The 13,039-nt window shown below is 46.7% G+C and overlaps 1 protein-coding gene across 1 annotated transcript; it reads right to left on the reverse strand.

The window, feature by feature from the left end:
• Window positions 1-11,703: 11,703 nt before the first annotated feature.
• LOC132418057 (melanoma-associated antigen B4-like) lies at window positions 11,704-12,676 on the reverse strand. Its single transcript, XM_060001964.1, has 2 exons — window positions 11,813-12,676; window positions 11,704-11,778 (listed from the first exon to the last, which is right to left on the reverse strand). Exons 1-2 carry the CDS (start codon window positions 12,674-12,676, stop codon window positions 11,704-11,706), a joined length of 939 nt encoding a protein of 312 aa, XP_059857947.1.
• Window positions 12,677-13,039: the final 363 nt, after the last annotated feature.

The raw sequence follows: 13,039 nt of genomic DNA on the forward strand, positions 1-13,039 counted from the left end.
GTATGAGATTAGATCACTCTCTAACACCATACACAAAAATAAGCTCAAAATGGATTAAAGACCTAAATGTAAGGCCAGAAACTATCAAACTCTTACAGGAAAACATAGGCAGAACACTCTATGACATAAATCACAGCAAGATCCTTTTTGACCTGCCTCCTAGAGAAATGGAAATAAAAACAAAAATAAACAAACGGGACCTAATGAAACTTCAAAGCTTTTACGCAGCAAAGGAAACCATAAACAAGACCAAAAGACAACCCTCAGAATGGGAGAAAGTATTTGCAAATGAAGCAACTGACAAAGGATTAATTTCCAAAATTTACAAGCAGCTCATGCAGCTCAATATCAAAAACACGAACAACCCAATCCAAAAATGGGCAGAAGACCTAAATAGACATTTCTCCAAAGAAGATATACAGACTGCCAACAAACACATGAAAGAATGCTCAACATCATTAATCATTAGAGAAATGCAAATCAAAACTACAATGAGATATCATCTCACACCAGTCAGAATGACCATCATCAAAAAATCTAGAAACAATAAATGCTGGAGAGGGTGTGGAGAAACAGGAACACTCCTGCACTGCTGGTGGGAATGTGAATTGGTACAGCCACTATGGAGAACAGTATGGAGGTTCCTTAAAAAACTACAAATAGAACTACCATATGACCCAGCAATCCCACTACTGGGCATATACCCTGAGAAAACCATAATTCAAAAAGAGTCATGTACCAAAATGTTCATTGCAGCTCCATTTACAATAGCCCGGAGATGGCAACAACCTAAGTGCCCATCATCGGATGAATGGATAAAGAAGATGTGGCACATATATACAATGGAATATTACTGAGCCATAAAAAGAAATGCAATTGAGCTATTTGTAATGAGGTGGATAGACCTAGAGTCTGTCATACAGAGTGAAGTAAGTCAGAAAGAGAAAGACAAATATCGTATGCTAACACATATATATGGAATTTAAGAAAAAAAAATGTCATGAAGAACCTAGGGGTAAGACAGGAATAAAGACACAGACCTACTGGAGCACGGACTTGAGGATATGGGGAGGGGGAAGGGTGAGCTGTGACAAAGCGAGAGAGAGGCATGGACATATATACACTACCAAACGTAAGGTAGATAGCTGGTGGGAAGCAGCCACATAGCACAGGGATATCCGCTCAGTGCTTTGTGACCGCCTGGAGGGGTGGGATAGGGAGGTTGGGAGGGAGGGAGACGCAAGAGGGAAGAGATATGGGAACATATGTATATGTATAACTGATTCACTTTGTTATAAAGCAGAAACTAACACACCATTGTAAAGTAATTATACCCCAATAAAGATATTAAAAAAAAAAGAAATAAAGGAGGGCTCACACACACCTGACTTCCATACCTGGGCTACCCATCGCTGCAAGCAAGCAGGGGGGCACTCCCTGTTGTCTCCTCTGTTTGTGGGTGAGTGGTATCATCACTGTTCTTTCAGGGTCCTCACCCTGACTCCTATAAAGCCCTGGGTTTCTTCCCTCTGCAGAATTGAGGCTATTCAATTAGTCCAACACCCTCACATCTCTGAACTCTCCAGACAAATGAGAAGAGTGCTTCAGCTTGACAGATACTCTTGGTTTCTACTCAGAACACGGGCAGAATTTATGAGACCCTACATTTTAGAGTCGGTGTTCACCTTAGTCCTCACTCAGGTCTCTGACCCGAACTCTGTGTAGGACTTAGGACTCCTCCCACCAATAACCTGGGTAGTCCAGCCTCAGAGCAAAGTCCTCAATTCCCTGAGTCCCTACATATATGGGTCCTACATATATGACTACCCCTGGCTGGAGCCTCCCACAAGTGTAGGGGTGCTGCTTTGTGATGCCACCCCTAAATGGGGAGAGGCCACCTCATCAGTATTTAGGGCCCTCACCTTCACCTCAGTTAGGACCTAGGTATCCTCCATCTGCAAGATGGAGCTACTCCCTAGACCTAGGCCCTCCCAGCCCCGAGACATCTCAGGCAGAACTCAGTTTGATGGCTCTGTTGGGGCTTCCCAGGGCCTACAGCAGCAGCGAGACTTAGTGCAGTTTGTTATGGGCCGAGTGGCACCTCTCACTCCCCACTCAAAGTCTTCACCTTGACTCCAGACCAGTACTGGAAATTTTCTCTTGGCTGCCGGAGGCGTGGCCCTCAGATGAAAGTTCTCACTTCCTGGAACCTCTGAAGCCGAAATCAGGATGACTCACATCCGGCCACAACTACTCAGGGTCTCTGACAGCTGACAGCAGGGGCGGGGGTCTGTGGTACTCCAGTGTTCTGGAGCCGGTGCTCCCTAGGTCCTACATACAGGGTGCCCATCTTGTAATCTGTCAGAGCCTGGGACTCCTCCCTTTACTGAACTGTGCCCACAAGTTTCACCTCCTTGAGCTCCTGGGGGTGGGGGGGAAGTCTGGGCCTGCTATATATGACCACCCCGGCCTGGAGGCTCCGGGAACTGAGTGCATGGGTGCAGCTTTGTTGCCATCTCTACTCCCTCATTAGCGCTCAGGCCCCGCCCCTCCCCCCGCCCCTCACCCCACCCGCCACCTTGACTTCAGTTAGGGCCTAGGTTTCCTTGATTTACAGAATCAGGAAATTCTCTCTTAGATTAAGGCTTTCCCCCTTGAGAATTTCCAGGCAGAACTCAGCCTACCAGTTTTTCAGGAACCTTCCACTTTCGATCACAGAGGCGGGATTTGTGGGGGTAACCTTTGTTATGGGAGGGGGGAAGGATCCCTTGGGTCCGCATTCAGGTCCTCACCTTGACTGCAGAGCAGTCCTGGGAATCCGCCCTTGGCCGAACAAACGCCGTGAACAACCGTCCGGCTCCGCCCCCGGAGCGGAAGTGTGAGAGCCACTACCGGCTGCGGCTGCCTCGTGCGGGGTTCCAACGGCTGACGGGACGCGCAGGGCTTTATGGGATCCCGGGGTTCAGAGGTCAGCCGTCCCATGATCCTCCACTCGCGGGTCTCTCCGGGCCATCTATTAGAGCCCGTGACCTCTCCCTCTGTGGTCCCGAGTCCTTCAGCCTCCAAACAAAGCCCTCACCTCCCCAAGTCCCTAGTGGGGAAGGCAGGGCGTTGCTCTGACCATCTCTGCCTGACAAGAAGGGTGCCACCCTGTGTGCCTCCCTCCTTGGGAGAGAGACGCTCTCATTAGCACTGAGGTCCTTACCTTGACCCTGGTTTGCCTGGTTATGGCCAAGACCCCTTCCCTTGCAGAACTGGGACCTGATCCTGATAGACAAAGCCCTTCCCTCGCCGAGACCAGACAGACAGAAATGAGGAGGCTTCTCATCCCTATGGCTCTGCCTGGGGCCTCTCGTGGTTAAGAATGGGGGCAGGGGTCTGTAAAGCCCCCTCATTTGTGGGTCTAGTGATACCTCTTTCCTCACTCAGGGACCCCACCATACTCCTGGCCAGTCCCGGGACCGGATCCTCCCTGACCCTCCAACCTGAGCTTCTCCCTCTACTGAACTGAGGCTGTTCTTCTTAGACCAAGACTTTGACCTCACTGAAAACTATGAGACTTATAAGAGAGGATGCCCTGCCTGGGCATTCTAGGTCTGAGAGCACGTTTGGGCAGGTCTCTGAATGACCTATATTTTGGCGTGGTTGTCTCTCCGGTCCTCACTCATTTCGGGGGGGGGGGGTGTTCCTTTTGTCGATCTCTTGGAGTAAAAGGTTCCTGGGGAATGCCACATCCCTGCAAACTCTTGAGCAGCGTACCTAATGCAAACCTTGTAGTTTCATGTCCCAGACTTGACGTGAGATGGGGAAAATGCAACATAAGGCAGGGGGCCCAGGACAGGGGTGGGCTCCCAGAGAAAAATAATGCTAATCTGTCCTTTTCAATAGCCAGAATTAGCCTCTTCTGTGACTTGTTTTAATTGATTTATAGGCATACCTCTTTTTATCGTATTTCACTTAATCATGCTTCACAGATATTCTGTTTTATTATGAATTGTAAGTTTGTGGTTACCGTGCATTGAACATGTGAATGGGTGCCGTTTTCCCAACACCATGTGTTCACGTGGGGTCCCTGTGCCACATTTTGTTAATTCTTGAAATATTTTAAACTTTTTCATTATTTTCTTATGGTTCTCTGCTCAGTTACCTTTGTTATTCTTGTAACTGTTTTTGTTTTTTGTTTTTTTGTTTGTTTGTTTTTTGCGGTACGCGGGACTCTCACTGTTGTGGCCTCTCCCATTGCAGAGCACAGGCTCCGGACACGCAGGCTCAGCGGCCATGGCTCACGGGCCCAGCCGCTCCGTGGCATGTGGGATCTTCCCGGACCGGGGCACAAACCCGTGTCCCCTGCACTGGCAGGCGGACTCTCAACCACTGTGCCACCAGGGAAGCCCACTGTTTTGTATTTTTAAATTAAGATGTGTACATTTTTTTAGACACTGTCTAGTATGTGTACAATAGGATTAACAACTTTTATAAGCACTGGGAAACCCAAAATTTCGTGCGATTTACTTTATTGCAATATTCGCATTATTGCGGTGACCTAGAACCCAACCCACAGTGTCTGAGATATACGCATACTTCTAAAGGAAAGGAGCTGTCCAGGATGGTTTTGTGCTTCCCCTGATTGAGGTTATGTGACACTGCATATAGAGATGATCCTATTGTCACTGAGCAGCATCTGTTTCTTCTCCTTATTCCTGTTCCTCCTTCTTATTCCTAACTGGCATTTACTGAGGTATTCTTCAATGCTTTGGATAGATTCCAATCCCGTTCTTTAGCCACACAGTCCTTATCTTTATCCCAAGATACATTTGAGTGTCAAGGAATACAAGCTCTGCTTTAGGCCAAGAGGAGTATAACAGTGTGAGATCTAGAGGAATTCAGACCAGGAGTCTAGTCCCAGGCCTGTCATTTACTAGTGTTACCCAGCAAGGGCTCACTGCCTGACATGCATAGAAGCCAATACTATCACACTGCCTTCTGAGATAAACACTTTATTCCAGGACTTCCCTGGTGGTGCAGTGGTTAAGAATCTGCCTGCCAATGTAGGGGACATGCAAGAGGGAAGAGATATGGGGCTATGTGTATATGTATAGCTGGTTCACTTTGTTATAAAGCAGAAACTAATACACCATTGTAAAGCAATTATACTCCAATAAAGATGTTAAAAAAATGTGTTGAAAAACAAAATGACACAAATGAACTTATTTACAAAACAGAAAAAGACTTACAGATATCGAAAACAAACTTATGGTTACCAAAGGGGAAACGTGGGGCGGGGGGGAATGGATAAATCAGGAGCTTGGGATTAACACGCCCACTACTATATATAAGACAGATAACCAACGAGGACCTACTGTATAGCACAGGGGACTCTGCTCAATATTCTGTGATAATCTGTATGAGAAAAGAATCTGAAAATGAACGAATATACGTATATGTGTGACTGAATCACTTTGCTGTACACCTAAAACTAACACATTGTAAATCAACTATACTCCAATAAAATAAAATAAAAAATACCATGTGATCCAGCAATCCCACTCCTGTGCACATATCCAAAGAAAACCATAATTTGCAAAGGTACACGCACCCCAATGTTCACTGCAGCACTATTTGCAATAGCCAAGACATGGAAGCAACCTAAATGTCCATTGACAGAGGAATGGATAAAAACTACGTGGTACATATACGAAACAGAATATTACTCAGTCATAAAAAAAGAAAGAAAGAATGCCATCTGCAGCAACGGGGACGAACCTAGAGATTATCACACTAAGTGAAATAAGTCAGACAGAAAGACAAATATATATCACTCATATGTGGAATCTAATTTTTAAAAATGACACAAATGAACTTACTTACAAAACAGAAACAGACTTACAGATATCGAAAACAAACTTATGGTTACCAAAGGGGAAACGTGGGGCGGGGGGGAATGGATAAATCAGGAGCTTGGGATTAACACGCCCACTACTATATATAAGACAGATAACCAACGAGGACCTACTGTATAGCACAGGGGACTCTGCTCAATATTCTGTGATAATTTGTATGAGAAAAGAATCTGAAAATGAACGAATATATGTATATGTATAACTGACTCACTTTGCTGTACACCTGAAACTAACACAACATTGTAAATCAACTATTCTCCAATAAAACAACAAAAAAACAAAAAAGGAATATACACGTGTAACACCACCTCTGGGCAATCATCTTAGGCATGGGTAAAAAACCCCATCACCCTGTAAAGCAAGGTTTCCAGTCCAGGAGCAAGGTCTTTTATCTCCTGAGTCAGAGGACCCTCATTAATATCAATCAGGTTTAATAAAGTTTTGCCACAGTCATCCAATAGCCAACTCCCATTAGCCAATCCTAACAGATATAACAGTCAGACCTAAACAAACATAGGCAAACAAATCCAAAGGCCTGGGACTTTAACCCAATCCTTTGAGTACCTCAGCAGCTGTAACCTTTTGTACTGTCTCTCTTAGGGTGGAACTCTAGCCCACGATCCTAGCCTTAGGACTCTAACCTGGACTCTATCCCGAGCAAAAAGAAACTCCCCCAGGGGCTTCCCTGGTGGCGCAGTGGTTGAGAGTCCGCCTGCCGATGCAGGGGACACGGGTTCGTGCCCCGGTCCGGGAGGATCCCACATGCCGTGGAGCGGCTGGGCCCGTGAGCCATGGCCGCTGACCCTGCGCGTCCGGAGACTCGGCTCCGCGATGGGAGAGGCCGCAGCGGTGAGACGCCCGCGTACCGCAAAAAAAAAAAAAAAAAACTCCCCCAGGCAGGACTCTAACCCACAATTCCGATGAGATTATTAGACAATTTAGGTACAGGCACATTTTAACAAGGTTACTCACCCAAAAGACGTCTGATCCAGGAGCTGTTTCTTTTCTCAAAAGTGAAAGTAGCCCGAGGAGCCTGGAGTGCCATGGCGGGGAAGCAGGAACCCAAGAGCCGACCTTCTAGACAATTTCAGTCTAGGTGGCTACGCAAGGTTGGTGCTGAGGGCCCACGCTCTGCCAGGGGCTACAGTGCCTCACGCAGGCGGTCACAAGACCTAAATCTCACCTGGGTTGCCAAAACTTACTGAACAAGGGCTCACTGCCCTGTGTGCACAGAAGCCAACACTATGGCAACAGTTTTTGAGAAAAGAGCTTTACTGCAAGGCCGACTAACACAGGAGACAAGGCTCTCAAATCTCACCTCAATCCAGCGGTCTGGGTGAAATTTAAGGGGTCAGGGTAATTTCAAACTTGGAAGCTAATTGGCTAGTCTTGAATTAGTCCATATAAGCTACTCATGCTGCTGGAGGCCAGATTTTCCTTAATTGAAGGATTGTCACGGGCTCTCCAGGCAACATTTCTATTCTCTGAGTTCTGCAGACTGAAGATCTTGGTTCCAGGGTCATCCTGGGGTCATGGGTTGCTTCCTGGAGATGTGCAGTTCTGTCTCCGTAAAATAACACAAGGTTTGATTAATCAGCAACCTATTTAAGGAGGCAAAACCAGTTTAAGCTGATCAATTGTTTTACGTGCTGTTTCACTAGCCCGTGAGCTTGAGCACATTAACCAAACAGCAAGACAAAGAAATCGCAATTAACTAAAATGCTGCCTAGCAAGGACAATCATGTAATATCCACACCAGAGGATATAATACATAATGCGCTTGTGGGAGAATCTTTCCTAGTTGGAAACAACTCAAAGTCCTTAGAATTTTTGTCATTGACCAGTATCTTCCCTACCAGCTACGCTTTCTTCTAAATAACCATTATTTCCACTTATTTAACTACCAACAAAAATCTAGAACTTGCCTAGAATTTGCCAAATTACACACAAGACAGAATAATTGAGTACGCTTTTAATGGCGAGGTCTCTGGCTCCCCCAACCCAGGGTAAAGACTGCCAGCCCAGTGGATTCTGGATTCTCTGAGGCCCTCCATCTGAGGCTCTGGCCGGGCTCACCACTCCCACAGTCTCATCTAGCCCACCAGGCATCCTCACTTGAAATTACTTCTCACTGAAGGCTTTGCATTTTCCTAAGGCTCCAAACTGCCTTGCCTCAGGCCATTTACACTTGAGTGCTTTCAGCTCCAACTGCCTGCCCTCTTTAACCCTACTTTTTACTTCTTCTTTAGGTCATAGAGCGCATCCCACCATCTTTTTATATAATAGCAGCTCCTAGACCCTAAAATTCAATGGGCAGGGGCTAGATCTTGTTTTTGTGGTGGTTGTTGTTTGGGGGCTTTTTCTGGGGGGTGGCGGGGGGAAGCATCCACAGTACTAGTATGATGCCTTCCTAAGAGCTCATTCTCGATTAATGATTGGGAAATTAAAAAGGAGTAACCATGTGGCCTAATGCATTAAAATTTAATTTATCTTACATTCCTGAATAATCTAAGCAAATCCAGGTGTATGACTTCTACTTTTACAAGAAGAAACATGAGAAGGATTTAGGCAAACCACAAATTGACGATCTTTCCCTTATTTATAGTCTTTCTTTCGGCCTTTATTGATTAAATATAAGGTACCTACTGTATACTATGCACTATGCTCTGACTACAACCCCAAATAAAACAAAATATGAGCTTTTTTTTGGGTACGCGGGCCTTTCACTGTTGTGGCCTCTCCCGTCGCGGAGCACAGGCTCCGGACGCGCAGGCTCAGCGGCCATGGCTCACGGGCCCAGCCGCTCCGCGGCATGTGGGATCTTCCCGGACCGGGGCACGACCCCGTGTCCCCTGCATCGGCAGGCAATTCCTACTGCAGAAATATAAAAGAGCCCATTATGGAGGCAGACATGCTGAAGGTTGTCAACAAAATGTACAGGGAACAATTCCCTGAGATCCTAAGGAGAGCCACTGAGCACACTGGTTTTTAATGAGGTTCCTTACCTCCATGAGAGCTCTGGGAGGAAGTGAGTATGACGCATCATGTCACCATGCCTAAGTGACATAGCCTCAGGTCTGACAACAGGGACAGTGCTCTATGTGGTCCCCTTCTTTCTGGGAGAGATCCTTTCATTGTCAGTCACTGTCATCATGTTGACTCCTGTTAGGAACTGGGTACCCTTCCTCTGCTGAATGAGGCCTCCCCCATCAGTCCAAGGACTTTGAGTCCCTGAAACCATCCTCCTTCAGGCAATAAGGGATAAACTTAGTCTGAAAGCCCTGTCTATTGCCTCCCCAGGCCAATTACAGACGCGGGACTTTCTAAGGATGTATCTGTAACGGGGTAGTTGGTTGCCACACTCCTCATACAGGACTTCTACTTTGACACTGTCACGCCTGGGATTCCACTCTCTGCTGAACAGCCAGCCTATAAACCAAGGTCCTCCCCTCCCTGACACCCTCCAGGCAGAAGTCAGGGGGCACTTGACCCTGCCAGCTCTTGCCTATGCCTCCCAGGGCTAACAGCAGAGGAGGGGCTAAGTGTAGCCCTGACAGTGGTGGACTGAGTGGTCCCCATGTCCACAGACAGGGTCTTCACTATGACTCTGCACACTTCCTGGGGCTCCATTCTCTGCTGATCTAAGGCTGAGGGCTCTGCTGATCCCCAGAGTCCCCACCTTCCCGCGACCTGAGTTGAAAGTGTTAGTCACAAGCAGCCAGGACTGTTCTGGACCTCAAGGGGCTGCCAAAGGGGATGGGACTTTATGGGATCCTACTGTTCTGGCTGGGTCTTTATTCAGGTTTATCACTGTCATTTCTGTGAGAGACTCACACTCTCTCCTCTACCAACCTGAGAACTCTGCCCTTAGACAAATTTCTTATGGCCCCAAGAAGCCTGAAGAATAAGTGAGGGTACGGTTAGCCTAACAGGTCTGCCTGAGACCCTCTGTGTCTGATAGCAAGACAGGACTGGTGTCCCAATGACCACCCCCCAATATTCTGGGCTTTGGTCTCCTCAGTCCTCCTACACGGGGCCCTCATCTTGCTTTCTATCTCTTGGATTAAAGCCTGCTTAGGAAATTCCACATCTCTGCAAACTCTTGAGCAGTTTTCGCTCTGCAAACCTTACAGAGAATGGGTCCCTGGCCCAGGAGTAATGTGAGATGGGGAAGCTGTAGCACAAGGCAGGAGTCCCAGAACAGGTGGTGGTAGCCTGTCAGGGAAAAAAAGTACACTGATCTATTCTATCTCATCAGCCAGATGAAGATTCCCACGTCACTTCTGTTCTGATAGATTTACTTTCTACAGGGAAGAGACTGTGAGGATGATTTTGAGAGCCCCTAGTCTTTTGAGGTTATCTAACATCGCAAATGTAGATGCTTACACTGTCACCGAATATTGTCTCTTTCATTTATTTATTTATTTATACCTCTCAAGTATTTTGGTATTCTTACTGCTCTGGCTACGTATTCCAATCCAGTAGTTTGAGCACAAGGCCATTCTTTTTATCACCTAAGACAAAGTTTGAAGTACTGAGAAAATAACTGAAATAAAAGACACAGGATGTGTCTCAGGGTAGGAGGAGTAGACCAGTACGAGCTCTACAGTAATTTAGACCAGGAGTCTAGTCCCACCCCTGTCATTTACTAGCCTTATGAATTTTGGCACATGACCAAACTCTAACTCTATGAGCCTCAGGATCTTCACTGTGAAGTGAGTTTGATAAGACCTGTCTTGTAGGACTGGTGGAATATATGTAATGTATGGAAAGCAGCTGTCACTGTGCCTGTCTTGTATTGAGACGCTAGGGAATGGCGGTTATTACTATGATTATCTTGACCTCAGACGTTACCATCAATCCAGCTGGGATTTTTTTTTTTTTTTTACATCTAAGATATGTCAGAGAATATGCAGCATTCTAGCCGGAAAAAGTCCTCCCAATCAGTCAAAATTCTGCTTTTAACAATGAAAACTAAGGAATATGTTCTCTCCACCCTCTCTTTACCCTGCTTTTTTACTTGCTCTTCTTGAAGTAGAGAGTATCTCACCCTTTTCCATACAATAATAGCTTCTCTGAGAAACTGTAATTGCATGGGCAGAGGCTAGGACTTTTTTGATTAAACATCCCCAGTACGAGCACAGAGACTTCTTAAGAGCAGATGCTCAGTTAATGTTTGTGTAAAATAAGAGTCATGAACAAATCATTTGCTATAATTTGTATTCTCAAACATTCTTGAAAACCATAAGCAAATCCAGTATATATCTTTTAAATTTACAAAAGAAAGACTAAATGGAGTAAGGCAAACCAAGAATTGATCAACTTTGACTTTAGCTCTCTGTCTTAGCTATCTTATCTCTCCATCTAGCTACCTAGCTATCTTCTGATCCTATTTTAGCATGGTGTTCTTTCATGTTTCCAAGGATATTCTTATCCTAAAGTGATATTATTCTTGTTCTGGACCACAAAAGTGATTTAAGGATTTCCAATTTGTATTTCAAACAACAGAATTCTTACTCCTAAATCTGACAAGCAGCAATAAGTGTGTGATCCATGTCATTCATATACTTTATATTCTGAATCTAAATAAACTTTCTGTTGAAAGGAACACCAATTAAAAATGCAGGAAAAAAGTCAACAAGTTATTTAAGCATATCAGGAACACTGGTTAACAGGCTTTTCCAACCACAAAGTGAAGAATGGGTGGGCTTCAGACCTCACTAGGGGTGTGAGGAGAGGCTGGATGTGGCCCTGGAACGCGCACGGCTATGGCAGTAGTGCCAGCCCTGGCTGCAGCCCTGGTTCAGGCTCTCTCTCCCTCATCTCTCAAAGCCTCTTCATTGTGGGGTGGGAAGGCAGTGGGGACCGTATCGTGGATCTCCAGATCCATGGAGATACGGTTCTGGTTCCGCATCCAGAACCTCCAGCACTTTCATCTTGCTGGTTTCAGCGCGGGCTCTCGGGCCCCACAGGAACTCAGAGCATGGCGGATCGCTGCTGGGCACCTGGCGGTACTCCAGGCACCTTTCCTGCACCAAATCTTCTGTGATAGGCTTCCTGGGCTCCACCAAGATGAAGTGCCTCCTTCCATCAAAAACACCCAAAACATTCAGGGATTCCCAGATCTCCTCCTCAGAGGCGCGGTCGCCATGCAAGATCACACCGAGGACAGGCATCAGGGGCCCATTCTTCCGAAACCGCCCGCCACTGCTCCGACGCCCATCATCGGTGAGATCTAGCTTGCCAACAAGGGCATAGGAATGACTGTTGGGCTTGACTTCCTTCAATTCTAGGCCAAAGACCAGCTCCATGCACTCGGAGGCTCTCCTGGGGATCTCGGAGAAGTGCTCCCTATACCTTTTGTTGACAATCTTCAGCTTTTCTCCCTTTTTAATGGGCTCCTTTATCTTATATTTATACAGCATGAACTGCACCAACATCCCTGCCTTCCTGGTTACAAGATCCTTTCCAGGATCACTGGAGGTTGAGGCCTGGGAGGAATTTTTACTTTCCTCAACTTGGCCCTTGGCACGTACATCATATCCTGGGCATGAAACCCCTGCATCACGAGAGCTAGTGGCTGGGGCTCCCTGAGGCTCCTGGCAAGTGCCAGCAGCAGCGGAGCTCGGGGGAGTACCCTGAGAAACAGAAACGGGCGAGGAAGTGGTCTCTTCTACCCCTGCTGTGGTGGCCTGAGCATTAAGACCTTGGGTCTCACCTCTGTTACGGCGGCGTTCCTCACGAGCACGGACCTTACTCTTCTGACCACGAGGCATGGTGGCTGTGGTCAGGGACAGCAGACAGGAGTGTGGGCCAATGACAGGTGATTTGGACACCTGGAGGCTGGAGAATGAGATGACGTGAGCACCTTAAAGTAGGGAGATTCCACCTTGGCTTTATCAAAGGCTGCCTCTGCAAGTTTCCTTGAGGGCACTGCTCTGGGAACCCACAAGGTTCCTGTTTTCCCGGTCAGCCTGTCCTCCCAGAATCCCATAGAGGAAACACAGAGGCCTTAGAGTTTTACTCTACATCCTATCAGCCCTGCCTTGGATTTACTCAGGTGACAACAGGTGCTGGCAGTGGGGTCCTCTCGGTTCATCTTCAATATTATCATGTCAGGTCTCTGCAGAGCCTGGGCA

Source organism: Delphinus delphis, chromosome X (assembly GCF_949987515.2).
Source record: "Delphinus delphis chromosome X, mDelDel1.2, whole genome shotgun sequence".
Classification (NCBI taxonomy): Eukaryota; Metazoa; Chordata; class Mammalia; order Artiodactyla; family Delphinidae; genus Delphinus; species Delphinus delphis.

Excerpts from the sequence above, each read along its gene's own strand:
- LOC132418057 (XM_060001964.1), bottom strand. The coding sequence starts at position 12,676 with ATGCCTCGTGGTCAGAAGAGTAAGGTCCGTGCTCGTGAGGAACGCCGC. Across the intron at positions 11,779-11,812 it reads AAGTGCTGGAGGTTCTGGAT|ATCCACGATACGGTCCCCAC; the intron begins GCGGAACCAGAA and ends ATGGATCTGGAG.